Raw genomic sequence first — 17,564 nt, forward strand, 5'->3', positions numbered from 1 at the left:
CATAGATGTAGAATGACTAGATTACATTTCTATATTTCAGACATAGATGTAGAATGACTAGATTACACTTCTATATTTCAGACATAGAGGTAGAATGACTAGATTACATTTCTATATTTGAGACAGAGGTAGAATGACAAGATTACATTTCTCTATTTCAGACATAGATGTAGAATGACTAGATTACACTTCTATATTTCAGACATAGAGGTAGAATGACTAGATTACATTTCTATATTTCAGACATAGATGTAGAATGACTAGATTACATTTCTATATTGGAGACATAGATGTAGAATGACTAGATTACATTTCTATATTTGAGACAGAGGTAGAATGAACAGATTACATTTCTATATTTGAGACATAGAGGTAGAATGACTAGATTGTATTTCTATATTTGATTGGTTTCAGGTATTCCGTAAAGTTGTATTTTATTCCATATGTACTATTTCAATCAATTATTTGTATTCATATGGGAAATTAATATTATATGCAGGGATGGAAAATAAGATAGCCCTTTTCAAACATCGCAAGGCACAGATTTTTGGGGCGAATTTTACCCGGGCTAATAGAAATCACAGTCTACTAGCCCGGCAGTCCAGTGACCAAAGTCCTGAAATTCCATCCCTAATGACATGTAACACAATATCTCAAACAAGCAAATGACTGAAACGAGATGATACCTTATTAACCCCCAAGGGGAAATGAGTTTGTCAACATGTTTATAAAATCCAATAATAAACCCATTCCAACATTGTGATAGATCACGTCTCTCTGCTGCCATCTGGTGTTTATTGAGAGTTATGCTCATGTTCCTGCTTGAAACAGTATCCCATTATCGCTACTCTCTGCTACGTCACAAAGGGCACCCTATTCCCTATATAGTGCACTAATTTTGACCAGAGCCCTATGCGCCCTGATGAAAAGTAATGCACTATATATATTACCCTTGTTTGCAGTACAGACCTCATTGTGGAATACGGAGATACTGATACAATCAGTTACTCTGAGTCGCAGTTTAGTCATTAGTATCACTGCCAACAAGTACCTCATTTGGTCTAGATAAAGCCCACTGGGCACAGACTTCAGTTCAACGTCTAGTTTTGATAAAACATTTGGTTGAGTTTGTCATCTAACGTGAATTCAATTTGACATCAACAAACAATCTCACCAAGTCATTGGATTTAGGTCAAAAGTTGGGTGAAAAAAAGACAAAAAGTTTCCCACATTGATTCATCGTCATCACATTTTATTATTTTGTTGAATTATTTTGTTGAAATGACATGGAGTTAAAACCTACATGAGGGTATCTCTCCAGGAACAGGGTTGGAGTTAAAACCTACAGGAGGGTATCTCTCCAGGGACAGGGTTGGAGTTAAAACCTACATGAGGGCGTCTCTCCAGGAACAGGGTTGGAGTTAAAACCTACATGAGGGTATCTCTCCAGGAACAGGGTTGGAGTTAAAACCTACATGAGGGCGTCTCTCCAGGAACAGGGTTGGAGTTAAAACCTACAGGAGGGTTTCTCTCCAGGAACAGGGTTGGAGTTAAAACCTACAGGAGGGTTTCTCTCCAGGGACAGGGTTGGAGTTAAAACCTACAGGAGGGTTTCTCTCCAGGAACAGGGTTGGAGTTAAAACCTACAGGAGGGTGTCTCTCCAGGAACAGGGTTGGAGTTAAAACCTACAGGAGGGTAGCTCTCCAGGAACAGGGTTGGAGTTAAAACCTACAGGAGGGTTTCTCTCCAGGAACAGGGTTGGAGTTAAAACCTACAGGAGGGTATCTCTCCAGGGACAGGGTTGGAGTTAAAACCTACAAGAGGGTATCTCTCCAGGAACAGGGTTGGAGTTAAAACCTACAGGAGGGTAGCTCTCCAGGAACAGGGTTGGAGTTAAAACCTACAGGAGGGTAGCTCTCCAGGAACAGGGTTGGAGTTAAAACCTACAGGAGGGTTTCTCTCCAGGAACAGGGTTGGAGTTAAAACCTACAGGAGGGTAGCTCTCCAGGAACAGGGTTGGAGTTAAAACCTACAGGAGGGTAGCTCTCCAGGAACAGGGTTGGAGTTAAAACCTACAGGAGGGTCTCTCTCCAGGAACAGGGTTGGAGTTAAAACCTACAGGAGGGTCTCTCTCCAGGAACAGGGTTGGAGTTAAAACCTACAGGAGGGTCTCTCTCCAGGAACAGGTGCCGGAGTGCCCTGGTCTAGAATCTACAATCTTTTGTGACAGAATATCAGATAGTAGACCTTTGGCAACAGAACAGTATGTCAAAATACTGCCTATGTGGAGAAGATGGATCTGTGTGTGTGTTTGTGTGGTGTGTACAGCAGTAGGCTGCAGGTGATGATAGGTGTGATGACGTGGACAGGTCTAGACTGGAAGGACAGACTATGGTGGGAGCCAAGGGAGTGGACCCACATTTATATAGTAAAAGGATAAACAATCAAATCACGGCACTATTTATTTGGACCGGCGGTTGTATGGTTTGCTTGTATGACATCAAAGCCATATTTACTATAATCATCACTACATTTAACAAAAGCCTCAATTATATCTTTATTGTTAAAACACTATTAACACAGTCTGATAAGTCAAATAAGATACTTAAATGATGTCATTACAGTACCATTGACTCTTGTAAGGACTACATTTGAATGTGTGGTTGTTGCTGTTGTAACTAATGCCATCGTACTTCTGTTGCCAATCAGAGATATTTTAATGTCAGCTCGAATAACAATTATTACAAGTGATGTGAAGCTTGGCGAATGAGTAAATATCCTGTCTTCCATTATATATCTAGTTATGGTCTTCAGATCAGCTTGTTAAAGAGTACCCCCTAGTGGACAAAAGGAGGTACTGTTCCAAACGCTATTCATTTACTAGCGGTTGCGTTCTGTCGTCCTCGTGTCGCAGGGCGGTCCATATTTTGTCCTGCACCTCCCTGTGAATAGAACCAGATCACAGAGCCAACGGTGAGAGAAAGAATTCCTCTGCTAATAATTTAGGTCAACCTTTATTTAGTCATATAATTTGCCAAGAGAGACCAGGGCCCGTATCCACAACACGTTATCGAATAGGAGTGCTGATCTAGCATCAGCTTCGACTTTCAGATCATCATGGAAAAAATATTGTATGGGCAGATCCTAGATCTGCACTCCTACTATGAGACACTTTGTGGCTACAAGACCTGGACCATGCCAGCAATAGGTATGTGTACTGTATATTCAGGGCAGATCTAACAGTATGGTTCTGGGTTAGTGGTTCTGGGTTAAGGGTTAAGGTTTAGGGGTCAGGGGTTAAGGGTTAAGGGTTAAGGGTTATGGGTTCTGGGTTAGGGGTTATGTGTTAAGGGATAGGGGTTAAGGGTTAGGGATTCTGGGTTTAGGGGTTAAGGGTTAGGGGTTAAGGGATTAAGGGTTAGGGGTTAGGGGTTAAGGGTTAGAGGTTAAGGATTTGGGGTTAAGGGTTAGGGGTTAAGGTTTAGAGGTTAGGGGTTAAGGTTTAGGGGTTAGGGGTTAAGGTTTAGGGGTTCTGGGTTAGGGGTTAAGGGGTAAGGGTTAGGGGGTAAGGGGTTAGGGGTTAGGGGTTAAGGGTTAGGGGTTAATGTTAAGGGTTAAGGGTCAGGGGTTAATGTTAAGGGCCAGGGGTTAATGTTAAGGGTTAGGGGTTAATGTTAAGGGTCAGGGGTTAGGGGTAAGGGGTTTTAAGGGTTAATGTTAAGGGTCAGGGGTTAATGTTAAGGGCCAGGGGTTAATGTTAAGGGTTAGGGGTTAATGTTAAGGGTCAGGGGTAAGGGGTTAAGGGTTAATGTTAAGGGTTAGGGGTAAGGGGTTAATGTTAGGGGTTAAGGGTTAGGGGTTAATGTTAAGGGTTAAGGGTCAGGGGTTAGGGGTAAGGGGTTAATGTTAGGGGTTAAGGGTTAAGGGTTAGGGGTTAATGTTAAGTTTCAACAGGCTGAATCCAACACATTAACATTATTAACATTTCTGAATCAATGATGATGATGAGGAGGATGATGAGGATGAGGAGGATGATGATGAGGATGATGATGATGAGGATGAGGAGGATGATGATGAGGATGATGATGAGGATGATGATGATGAGGAGGATGATGAGGAGGAGGATGATGATGAGGATGATGATGAGGAGGATGATGAGGATGATGAGGATGATGAGGATGATGATGAGGATGAGGAGGATGATGAGGATGATGATGAGGATGAGGAGGATGATGAGGATGATGAGGAGGATGAGGATGGAGGAGGATGATGAGGATGAGGAGGATGATGAGGATGAGGAGGATGATGAGGATGATGATGAGGATGAGGAGGATGATGATGAGGATGATGAGGATGAGGAGGATGATGATGAGGAGGATGATGAGGATGAGGAGGATGAGGAGGATGATGAGGATGATGATGATGAGGATGAGGAGGATGAGGATGAGGAGGATGGGGAACAATCAATCACTATCTTAACTGTCCCAATTGGGACATTGTGTTGTACCCCCCCAAAAAACAGTGTCAACCATACAACAGATTTACACATAAGATACATAGTGAGATTGGTTACAGTCTTAAAATGAAGATACGTACGCTTTCACATCCTCGCTTGTTCTCACTCTGTTCAGGATCATGTTGAGGTTGCTTTCCAGATCCTTCAAGACACAGTGAGACCAATGAGTATAGAAAATGCATTGTATATTCAACACAATTTAAATCAAATGTATTTTATTTACAGAAACCCATCCTAAAACCTCAAAGAGCTCTACAGAAACCCATCCTAAAACCCCAAAGAGCTCTACAGAAACCCATCCTAAAACCCCAAAGAGCTCTACAGAAACCCATCCTAAAACCCCAAAAAGCAAGCAATGCAGAGGCAGAAGCACAGTGGCTAGGAAAAACTCCATAGAAACCTAAAGAGGAACCAGGCCTGAGGGGGGGAACCAGATCTGAGGGGTGGAACCAGGCCTGAAGGGGTGGAACCAGGCCTGAGGGGGTGGAACCAGGCTTGAGGGGGTGTAACCAGGCTTGAGGGGGTGGAACCAGGCTTGAGGGGGTGGAACCAGGCTTGAGGGGGTGGAACCAGGCTTGAGGGGGTGTAACCAGGCCTGAGGGGTGGAACCAGGCTTGAGGGGTGGAACCAGGCCTGAGGGGGTGGAACCAGGCTTGAGGGGGTGTAACCAGGCTGAGGGGTGTAACCAGGCTTGAGGGGGTGTAACCAGGCCTGAGGGGGTGTAACCAGGCCTGAGGGGTGTAACCAGGCTTGAGGGGGTGTAACCAGGCTTGAGGGGGTGTAACCAGGCCTGAGGGGGTGGAACCAGGCCTGAGGGGTGGAACCAGGCTTGAGGGGTGGAACCAGGCCTGAGGGGGTGGAACCAGGCTTGAGGGGGTGTAACCAGGCCTGAGGGGTGTAACCAGGCTTGAGGGGGTGTAACCAGGCCTGAGGGGGTGTAACCAGGCCTGAGGGGTGTAACCAGGCTTGAGGGGGTGTAACCAGGCCTGAGGGGGTGGAACCAGGCCTGAGGGGTGGAACCAGGCCTGAGGGGGTGGAACCAGGCCCGAGGGGGTGGAACCAGGCCCGAGGGGGTGGAACCAGGCCTTAGGGGGTGGAACCAGGCCTGAGGGGTGGAACCAGGCTTGAGGGGGTGTAACCAGGCTTGAGGGGGTGTAACCAGGCTTGAGGGGGTGTAACCAGGCCTGAGGGGTGGAACCAGGCCTGAGGGGTGGAACCAGGCTTGAGGGGGTATAACCAGGCCTGAGGGGTAGAACCAGGCTTGAGGGGGTGTAACCAGGCCTGAGGGGGTGTAACCAGGCCTGAGGGGGGTGTAACCAGGCTTGAGGGGTGGAACCAGGCCTGAGGGGGTGGAACCAGGCTTGAGGGGGTGTAACCAGGCCTGAGGGGGTGGAACCAGGCCTGAGGGGGGTGGAACCAGGCTTGAGGGGGTGTAACCAGGCCTGAGGGGTGTAACCAGGCTTGAGGGGGTGTAACCAGGCCTAAGGGGTGGAACCAGGCCTGAGGGGGTGGAACCAGGCCTGAGGGGGGTGGAACCAGGCTTGAGGGGTGTAACCAGGCTTGAGGGGGTGTAACCAGGCCTAAGGGGTGGAACCAGGCTTGAGGGGGTGGAACCAGACCTGAGGGGGTGGAACCAGACCTGAGGGGGTGGAACCAGGCCTGGGGGGGGGGGGGTGGAACCAGGCCTGAGGGGTGTAACCAGGCCTGAGGGGTGGAACCAGGCCTGAGGGGGTGTAACCAGGCCTGAGGGGGTGGAACCAGGCCTGAGGGGGGGAACCAGGCATGAGGGGGTGGAACCAGGCCTGAGGGGTGTAACCAGGCCTGAGGGGGTGGAACCAGGCCTGAGGGGGGGAACCAGGCATGAGGGGTGGCCAGTGTATTGCAGTGTAGTGTATTGTATTGTAGTGTAGTGTAGTTTATTGTAGTTTAGTGTAGTGTAGTGTAGTGTATTGTAGTGTAGTGTATTGAAATATATTGGTACATTATCATCTCTGACTATTGGTCCACCTACACAGAGTACATATAGCACACACAGTACAGTACATCCAGCACACACAGTACAGTACATACAGCACACACAGCACAGTACATACAGCACACACAGTACATATAGCACACACAGCACAGTACATACAGCACACACAGTACATATAGCACACACAGTACAGTACATATAGCACACACAGTACAGTACATACAGCACAGTACATATAGCACACACAGTACAGTACATACAGCACAGTACATATAGCACACACAGTACAGTACATATAGCACACACAGTACAGTACATACAGCACACACAGTACAGTACATATAGCACACACAGTACAGTACATACCGCACACACAGTACAGTACATACTGAGGGGTGTAACCAGGCCTGAGGGGGTGTACCAGGCCTGAGGGGGTGTAACCAGGCCTGAGGGGGTGGAACCAGGCCTGAGGGGGGGAACCAGGCATGAGGGGTGGCCAGTGTATTGCAGTGTAGTGTAGTGTATTGTATTGTAGTGTAGTGTAGTTTATTGTAGTTTAGTGTAGTGTAGTGTAGTGTATTGTAGTGTAGTGTTTTGAAATATATTGGTACATTATCATCTCTGACTATTGGTCCACCTACACAGAGTACATATAGCACACACAGTACAGTACATACAGCACACACAGTACAGTACATACAGCACACACAGCACAGTACATACAGCACACACAGTACATATAGCACACACAGCACAGTACATACAGCACACACAGTACATATAGCACACACAGTACAGTACATATAGCACACACAGTACAGTACATACAGCACAGTACATATAGCACACACAGTACAGTACATACAGCACAGTACATATAGCACACACAGTACAGTACATATAGCACACACAGTACAGTACATACAGCACACACAGTACAGTACATATAGCACACACAGTACAGTACATACCGCAAACACAGTACAGTACATATAGCACACACAGTACATATAGCACACACAGTACATATAGCACATACAGCACAGTACATATAGCACACACAGTACAGTACATACAGCACAGTACATATAGCACACACAGTACAGTACATATAACACACACAGTACAGTACATACAGCACACACAATACAGTACATACAGCACACACAGTACAGTACATATAGTACACACAGTACAGTACATACCGCACACACAGTACAGTACATATAGCACACACAGTACATATAGCACACACAGTACATATAGCACATACAGCACAGTACATATAGCACACACAGTACAGTACATATAGCACCTACAGTACATATAGCACACACAGTACAGTACATACAGCACACACAGTACAGTACATACCGCACACACAGTACAGTACATATAGCACACACAGTACATATAGCACACACAGTACATATAGCACACACAGTACAGTACATACAGCACACACAGTACATATAGCACACACAGTACAGTACATATAGCACACACAGTACAGTACATACAGCACAGTACATATAGCACACACAGTACAGTACATACAGCACAGTACATATAGCACACACAGTACATATAGCACACACAGTACAGTACATATAGCACACACAGTACAGTACATACAGCACAGTACATACAGTCAAAGAAAAATATGATAATATTTCAACTGGGTCAAAGTACTAAACGGCTTGCCTTGTTGGTGCTTCTGAAGCGTTCATTTGAGGCCAGTAGTCTCATGATCTCTCCCTGCAGGAGATAACACACACACACACACACACACACACACACACACACACACACACACACACACACACACACACACACACACACACACACACACAGTACTCCAGTGAACTGCCCTACGATAAAGGGAGTCAGTCTGTACATTACTGATGATAAGCTGTTTGCAAAGGGCATGCAGGTCATAACATACGTGGAGAGCAAAGCAGGACATAAGTCTACCCAACGTGTGTGTGTGTTTGTGAACGTGAATCATAGAGATACGTCATTCTACCGTGTGAGTAAATGTGTATGCTGCTTTTATTGGGCAGGGAGGGCTGACTGGGAAAGAGATGTCAATCTCTGGGCACATTAAATAACTTTGAAAATACGTTGACAGTAGTATTTTACCCACTTCACCCAACAAGGATCTATAACAACTATATGCCTATGTTAAGCCACTAGGAGCTCCCCCAGTTGGATATCCCTATTGGAGCTGTGGTTAATACCTCGTCTGGTGCTTCCCCAGTTGGATATCCCTATTGGCGCTGTGGTTAATACCTCGTCTGGTGCTCCCCAGTTGGATATCCCTATTGGCGCTGTGGTTAATACCTCGTCTGGTGCTCCCCCAGTTGGATATCCCTATTGGTTAATACCTCGTCTGGTGCTCCCCCAGTTGGATATCCCTATTGGCGCTGTGGTTAATACCTCGTCTGGTGCTCCCCCAGTTGGATATCCCTATTGGTTAAATACCTCGTCTGGTGCTTCCCCAGTTGGATATCCCTATTGGTGCTCTAGTTAATACCTCGTCTGGTGCTCCCCCAGTTGGATATCCCTATTGGTGCTGTGGTTAATACCTCGTCTGGTGCTCTCCCAGTTGGATATCCCTATTGGTGCTGTGGTTAATACCTCGTCTGGTGCTTCCCCAGTTGGATATCCCTATTGGAGCTGTGGTTAATACCTCGTCTGGTGCTCCTCCAGTTGGATATCCCTATTGGTGCTGTGGTTAATACCTCGTCTGGTGCTCCCCCAGTTGGATATCCCTATTGGAGCTGTGGTTAATACCTTGTCTGGTGCTTCCCCAGTTGGATATCCCTATTGGTTAATACCTCGTCTGGTGCTTCCCCAGTTGGATATTCCTATTGGTTAATACCTCGTCTGGTGCTCCACCAGTTGGATATCCCTATTGGTTAATACCTCGTCTGGTGCTCCCCCAGTTGGATATCCCTATTGGTTAATACCTCGTCTGGTGCTCCCCCAGTTGGATATCCCTATTGGTTAATACCTCGTCTGGTGCTCCCCCAGTTGGATATCCCTATTGGTTAATACCTCGTCTGGTGCTCCCCCCGTTGGATATCCCTATTGGTTAATACCTCGTCTGGTGCTTCCCCAGTTGGATATCCCTATTGGAGCTGTAGTTAATACCTCGTCTGGTGCTCCCCCAGTTGGATATCCCTATTGGTGCTCTGGTTAAATACCTCATCTGGGCCTGGACTTTGCTGCATATCTCTTAAGACTAGTCTCTGATTTGTGTATGTACCTTAGAGTCTCTGATGCATCTCTCTGTAGCTCCCGTGGTGATGATGGACACCATCTTCTCCTTGAGTTCCTTCTGCAGCAGCTGGACCTCCTCCCACACGATCCACACCTGATAATACATACATATAGTACATACAGTACATAGTACATACAGCACATATTACATACAGTACATACAGTACAGTACCTACAGTACATAGTACATACAGCACATACAGTACATACAGTGCAGTACATATAGTACATACAGTACAGTACGTACAAAACATACAGTACATACGGTACATACAGTACATACAGTACGTACAGTACAGTACATACAGAACAGTACATACAGAACAGTACATACAGTACAGTATATACAGTACATACAGTACAGTACATACAGTATGGTACATACAGTACATACAGAACAGTACACACAGTACAGTACATACAGAACAGTACACACAGTACAGTACATACAGTATGTACAGTACACACAGTACATGCAGAACAGTACATACAGTACATACAGAACAGTACACGCAGTACAGTACATACAGTACAGTACAAACGGTACATACAGTACAGGACATACAGTACATACAGTACGTACAGTTAAGTACATACAGAACAGTATACCCAGTACACACAGTACAGTACATACAGAACAGTACATACAGTACGTATAGTACAGTACATACAGTACATACAGAACAGTACACACAGTACAGTACATGCAGAACAGTACATACAGAACAGTACATACAGTACAGTACATACAGTACAGTACATAGAGTACATACAGTACAGTACATACAGTACAGTACATACAGTACAGTACATACAGTACATACAGAACAGTACATACAGTACAGTACATACAGGACAGTACATACAGTACAGTACATAGAGTACATACAGTACAGTACAGTACATACAGTACACTACATACAGTACAGTACATACAGTACAGTACATACAGTACATACAGTAAAGTACATATAGTACATACAGTACACTACATACAGTACATACAGTACACTACATACAGTACATACAGTACATACAGTACACTACATACAGTACATACAGTACACTAAATACAGTACATACAGTACAGTACATACAGTACAGTACATACAGTACATACAGTACATACAGTACATACAGTACACTACATACAGTACACTACATACAGTACATACAGTACACTACATACAGTACATACACTACATACAGTACATATAGTACATACAGTACAGTACGTACAAAACATACAGTACATACGGTACATACAGTACATACAGTACGTACAGTACAGTACATACAGAACAGTACATACAGAACAGTACATACAGTACAGTATATACAGTACATACAGTACAGTACATACAGTACATACAGAACAGTACGTACAGTACATACAGTATGGTACATACAGTACATACAGAACAGTACACACAGTACAGTACATACAGAACAGTACACACAGTACAGTACATACAGTACAGTACATACAGTACATACAGAACAGTACACACAGTACAGTACATACAGTATGTACAGTACACACAGTACATGCAGAACAGTACATACAGTACATACAGAACAGTACACGCAGTACAGTACATACAGTACAGTACAAACGGTACATACAGTACAGGACATACAGTACATACAGTACGTATAGTTAAGTACATACAGAACAGTATACCCAGTACACACAGTACAGTACATACAGAACAGTACATACAGTACGTACAGTACATACAGTACATACAGAACAGTACACACAGTACATACAGAACAGTACATACAGTACAGTACATACAGGACAGTACATACAGTACAGTACATAGAGTACATACAGTACAGTACAGTACATACAGTACACTACATACAGTACAGAACATACAGTACATACAGTACATACAGTACACTACATACAGTACAGTACATAGTACAGTACATACAGTACACTACATACAGTACAGTACATACAGTACATACAGTAAAGTACATATAGTACATACAGTACACTACATACAGTACATACAGTACACTACATACAGTACATACAGTACATACAGTACACTACATACAGTACATACAGTACACTACATACAGTACATACAGTACACTAAATACAGTACATACAGTACAGTACATACAGTACACTACATACAGTACATACAGTACATACAGTACACTACATACAGTACACTACATACAGTACATACAGTACACTACATAAAGAACATACAGTACATACAGTACACTACATACAGTACATACACTACATACAGTACATACAGTACACTACATACAGTACAGTACATACAGTACATACAGTACAGTACATACAGTACATACAGTACATACAGTACATACAGTACAGTACAAACAGTACAGTACAAACGGTACATACAGTACAGTACGTACAGTACATACAGAACAGTACGTACAGTACATACAGTATGGTACATACAGTACATACAGAACAGTACACACAGTACAGTACATACAGAACAGTACACACAGTACAGTACATACAGTACATACAGAACAGTACACACAGTACAGTACATACAGTATGTACAGTACACACAGTACATGCAGAACAGTACATACAGTACATACAGAACAGTACACGCAGTACAGTACATACAGTACAGTACAAACGGTACATACAGTACAGGACATACAGTACATACAGTACGTATAGTTAAGTACATACAGAACAGTATACCCAGTACACACAGTACAGTACATACAGAACAGTACATACAGTACGTACAGTACAGTACATACAGTACATACAGAACAGTACACACAGTACAGTACATGCAGAACAGTACATACAGAACAGTACATACAGTACAGTACATACAGTACAGTACATAGAGTACATACAGTACAGTACATACAGTACAGTACATACAGTACATACAGAACAGTACATACAGTACAGTACATACAGGACAGTACATACAGTACAGTACATAGAGTACATACAGTACGGTACAGTACATACAGTACACTACATACAGTACAGTACATACAGTACATACAGTACATACAGTACACTACATACAGTACAGTACATACAGTACATACAGTAAAGTACATATAGTACATACAGTACACTACATACAGTACATACAGTACACTACATACAGTACATACAGTACATACAGTACACTACATACAGTACATACAGTACACTACATACAGTACATACAGTACACTAAATACAGTACATACAGTACAGTACATACAGTACACTACATACAGTACATACAGTACATACAGTACACTACATACAGTACACTACATACAGTACATACACTACATACAGTACATACAGTACATACAGTACATACATACAGTACATACAGTACAGTACATACAGTACATACAGTACATACAGTACACACAGTACAGTACAAACGGTACATACAGTACAGTACATACAGTACATACAGTACAGTACACACAGTAAATACAGTACATACAGTATACTACATACAGTACAGTACATACAGTGATCCACACCTGATAATACATGCCATGTAGCAGACGCTTCTATCCAAACTGGTTGACAGTCATGTATAAATGTTTTCCGTATGGGTGGTCCTGAGAATCGAACTCACTATCCTGGCGTTGCAAGCACAATACTATATTACTGAGCTACAGAGGACCACTACAGCCCTGTGTGTAGACTGAGCTACAGAGGACCACTACAGCCCTGTGTGTAGACTGAGCTACAGAGGACCACTACAGCCCTGTGTGTAGACTGAGCAACAGAGGACCACTACAGCCCTGTGTGTAGACTGAGCTACAGAGGACCACTACAGCCCTGTGTGTAGACTGAGCTACAGAGGACCACTACAGCCCTGTGTGTAGACTGAGCTACAGAGGACCACTACAGCCCTGTGTGTAGACTGAGCTACAGAGGACCTGATAGTTAACAGAACCGTGGCCCAGTGGTAACGCTCCCCACTCTCAGCACACATGCCACTCCCCAGCGTCTCTCCATCGCTGTATCCCCACCTGTCATTTGTTATCTGTCGAAATTGAGCTTAAAATGTATTTTAAAATATATATATATTTAAAAAAAATATATATATATATATATATATATTATGTATGTTATGTTCCATACCTGACGTCTCTTAGGCTGGACACGATCTATAAAGGAGACCGCCCCTTCACCTGGGTTCATCAGACCTGGCAGGGTGGTCTCCTTACGGAGCCCTGGCATCAATCAATCAACCAATGAATCAATACATTCCAATACATCAAACAAACCAATCAATTAAGCCAATTAATTATTAATCAAGCAAGCCATTCAATCAATCAATCAACAATAATAAAAACAACACAGCAATACATCAACTAAACAATCAATCAATCAACCTGTATCCTCTGGGATCTCCATGACTCTGTCACGTCCGTTCTGAAACTGATTCCTGACTCTGGGGAAACAGAGAATACAATCAAATTAAAAATTTTGTCAAAGTGCATTTTTGTCAAAGTGCATTATCACACAAGTTCTCAATATACTTTACAAAAGAAATCAATACATTTCAAAACTACGAATTCAATACAAGTTTTTGGAATAAAAGTTTTTTTATTCTATGTTTTGAACAAAAGCAAAGTATTTGTATAACATCACCGTTGACCACCACTACTGTAACTAGATTCAATCCACAGCGCGGAAGATCCGCGTTCTAGAGGGATAGATATTTAAAATAAATTTTCACGCATTCAAGTAGACTGGGAAAAAGAGAAAATCTGATAGTGTTAACTAAAGGGAGGGGGGGGGGACTTGAGAAAGTTGAGTGAAGTTCAATCTAGTGGTTCTCTGCACGAGTACCGGGGGAGCTGCACGCCTGCACACGCAGTTTAGAGGGACCATTGGTAGGAAGCATGAGTTTTTACTGACCAAAGTAACAACACAGTGTGGTCAAAGACTTAGTAACTTAGTTGTATTCACGATCTGGTTACCTATAACTACAAGCATAGTTACAGTATGTTTTAGTTTTTTTAAACATATTTATTAAATTGTTTCTGGATACTTTCGAAACTACCCACAATGCACTATTTCTCAAAGTCATACGGACAATCTACTCTGCGTTAACTTTCTCAAGCTGGCTGACGTTAGCCACTAGCCATGCAGACCGAATGTTGGCAGTGGTGAACTACAATCTATCAATCACGAGGAGGTATGACGTAAACAACCAATCAGATTCCCCACACGTGGGGGCCGCATGATCTCCATGAAGTAGGCTACCAGAGTTTTTCAACCTTGTCTCAGTACTAGTGCGCTACAGTAGCTGACTCACTGTGTCGTTGTGATCATTTCCATCTGCCTGGAGCCTTCCTCCAATCACCCTCTTATTGTTGACTCTCCTCTTCTCCTCCTATACCCTGAACCCCCTCTGTCTTAATGTTGACTCTCCTCGTCTCCTCCTATACCCTGAACCCCCTCTGTCTTATTGTTGACTCTCCTCTTCTCCTCCTATACCCTGAACCCCCTCTGTCTTAATGTTGACTCTTCTCCTCGTCTCCTCCTATACCCTGAACCCCTCTGTCTTATTGTTGACTCTCCTCGTCTCCTCCTATACCCTGAACCCCCTCTGGCTTAATGTTGACTCTTCTCCTCCTATACCCTGAACCCCCTCCGTCTTATTGTTGACTCTCCTCTTCTCCTCCTATACCCTGAACCCCCTCTGTCTTAATGTTGACTCTTCTCCTCGTCTTCTCCTATACCCTGAACCCCCTCTGTCTTATTGTTGACTCTTCTCCTCGTCTCCTCCTATACCCTGAACCCCCTCTGTCTTAATGTTGACTCTTCTCCTCGTCTCCTCCTATACCCTGTACCCCCTCTGTCTTAATGTTGACTCTTCTCCTCGTCTCCTCCTATACCCTGTACCCCCTCTGTCTTAATGTTGACTCTTCTCCTCGTCTCCTCCTATACCCTGAACCCCCTCTGTCTTAATGTTGACTCTTCTCCTCGTCTCCTCCTATACCCTGAACCCCCTCTGTCTTAATGTTGACTCTTCTCCTCGTCTCCTCCTATACCCTGAACCCCCTCTGTCTTAATGTTGACTCTTCTCCTCCTATACCCTGAACCTCCTGTCTTATTGTTAACTCTTCCCCGTCGTCTCCTGTGCTCAATGCGCCTCTGCAATATATCTACTGTGGATTTACCTTACTATATTGCTATTGGATTAGCTTACTCTCCCCTGGCAGGTGCCTCTGAAGCTTCTCTCTCCTTGGCCCTTCTTTGGTAGCTAACTCAGCCGTCAATCGGTAAGTCTCCGCTCTCTCTACTTTATATCTGCTGTCTTTTTGTTGTTGTTATGTTCTGTGGGTTCCTGCCTGTGCTAGACTAGTTAGTGTTGTTCTCTGGCTTACTACTTAGCCATGTCGACCGTAGTGGTTGGCTAGCTGGGCTAGTTGGCTAAACTTACTAACTTTAGCTGGCTGGCTTGCTGGCTAAGATAACTGCATATACCGGTAGTTAACATTATTTGATAACTGGTTAGAATGGTGTTATGTATTTCCAAAACATTGGTTTACTTTAATTGAGCTGTAAGCTAGGTGTTGATAGCAACTGGCTGACTCATGCAGAGCTAACCTAACGTTTGCAGGCTGGTAGGGCTAACTTTAGCAGGCTAGTGATTTGCAACAATAAATTCATAAAATATTTACTTGTACGTTGTCAGAAAATGTTATTGAAACCAGTAGTCATGAGTGCAAATGATTTGGTTTAATTTGAAGTTGTACATTTGAAGTTATTTCTGTTAGAGTTTACATTATAGGGAATAGGCTGGCTTTGCAGGATCCTCCATATTACGCCACACCCCGCTAAGACATTTTCCGGCATGACTTTGGCATTCTGATTGGTTTTGTGCAATAACTCGAAAAATAGAGATGTGAAGTGTACCTTTGATGTGTATACTAATGCAAATCCATAATGTTACAAGTGGTTACGTTTACGCTACCTACTCTTTAAATTTAAATTGTGCTACCATGACGATCTTCTACGCTACGGATTGAATTTAGACCCTAGTACGATGTATTCCAGTATATATACAGTGAGGGGGGAAAGTATTTGATCCCCTGCTGATTTTGTACGTTTGCCCACTGACAAAGAAATGATCAGTCTATAATTTTAATGGTAGGTTTATTTGAACAGTGAGAGACAGAATAACAACAAAAAAAATCCAGAAAAACGCATGTCAAAAATGTTATAAATTGATTTGCATTTTAATGAGGGAAATAAGTATTTGACCCCTCTGCAAAACATGACTTAGTACTTGGTGTCAAAACCCTTGTTGGCAATCCCAGAGGTCAGACGTTTCTTGTAGTTGGCCACCAGGTTTGCACATCTCAGGAGGGATTTTGTCCCACTCCTTTTTGCAGATCTTCTCCAAGTCATTAAGGTTTCGAGGCTGACGTTTGGCAACTCGAACCTTCAGCTCCCTCCACAGATTTTCTATGGGATTAAGGTCTGGAGACTGGCTAGGCCACTCCAGGACCTTAATGTGCTTCTTCTTGAGCCACTCCTTTGTTACCTTGGCCGTGTGTTTTGGGTCATTGTCATGCTGGAATACCCATCCACGACCCATTTTCAATGCCCTGGCTGAGGGAAGGAGGTTCTCACCCAAGATTTGATGGTACATGGCCCCGTCCATCGTCCCTTTGATGCTGTGAAGTTGTCCTGTCCCCTTAGCAGAACCCCCCCCCCCCCCAAAGCATAATGTTTCCACCTCCATGTTTGACGGTGGGGATGGTGTTCTTGGGGT

General features: G+C 43.7%; 1 protein-coding gene across 1 annotated transcript in view; it reads right to left on the reverse strand.

Moving 5' to 3' along the window:
- Positions 1-2,545: 2,545 nt before the first annotated feature.
- LOC139569968 (uncharacterized protein C6orf118-like) overlaps positions 2,546-17,564 on the reverse strand; it is a 33,133-nt gene continuing 18,114 nt past the window's right edge. Inside the window, exons 8-13 of the mRNA XM_071391373.1 lie at positions 14,167-14,225; positions 13,913-14,004; positions 9,764-9,871; positions 8,197-8,250; positions 4,598-4,659; positions 2,546-2,943 (exon numbers count right to left, since the gene is read on the reverse strand). Coding sequence (XP_071247474.1) covers positions 2,871-2,943; positions 4,598-4,659; positions 8,197-8,250; positions 9,764-9,871; positions 13,913-14,004; positions 14,167-14,225 — 448 coding nt within the window. The 3' untranslated portion in view covers positions 2,546-2,870. The remainder of the gene's footprint in view (positions 2,944-4,597; positions 4,660-8,196; positions 8,251-9,763; positions 9,872-13,912; positions 14,005-14,166; positions 14,226-17,564) is intronic.

The sequence above is a fragment of the Salvelinus alpinus genome, chromosome 3 (assembly GCF_045679555.1).
Source record: "Salvelinus alpinus chromosome 3, SLU_Salpinus.1, whole genome shotgun sequence".
NCBI classification, from domain to species: Eukaryota; Metazoa; Chordata; class Actinopteri; order Salmoniformes; family Salmonidae; genus Salvelinus; species Salvelinus alpinus.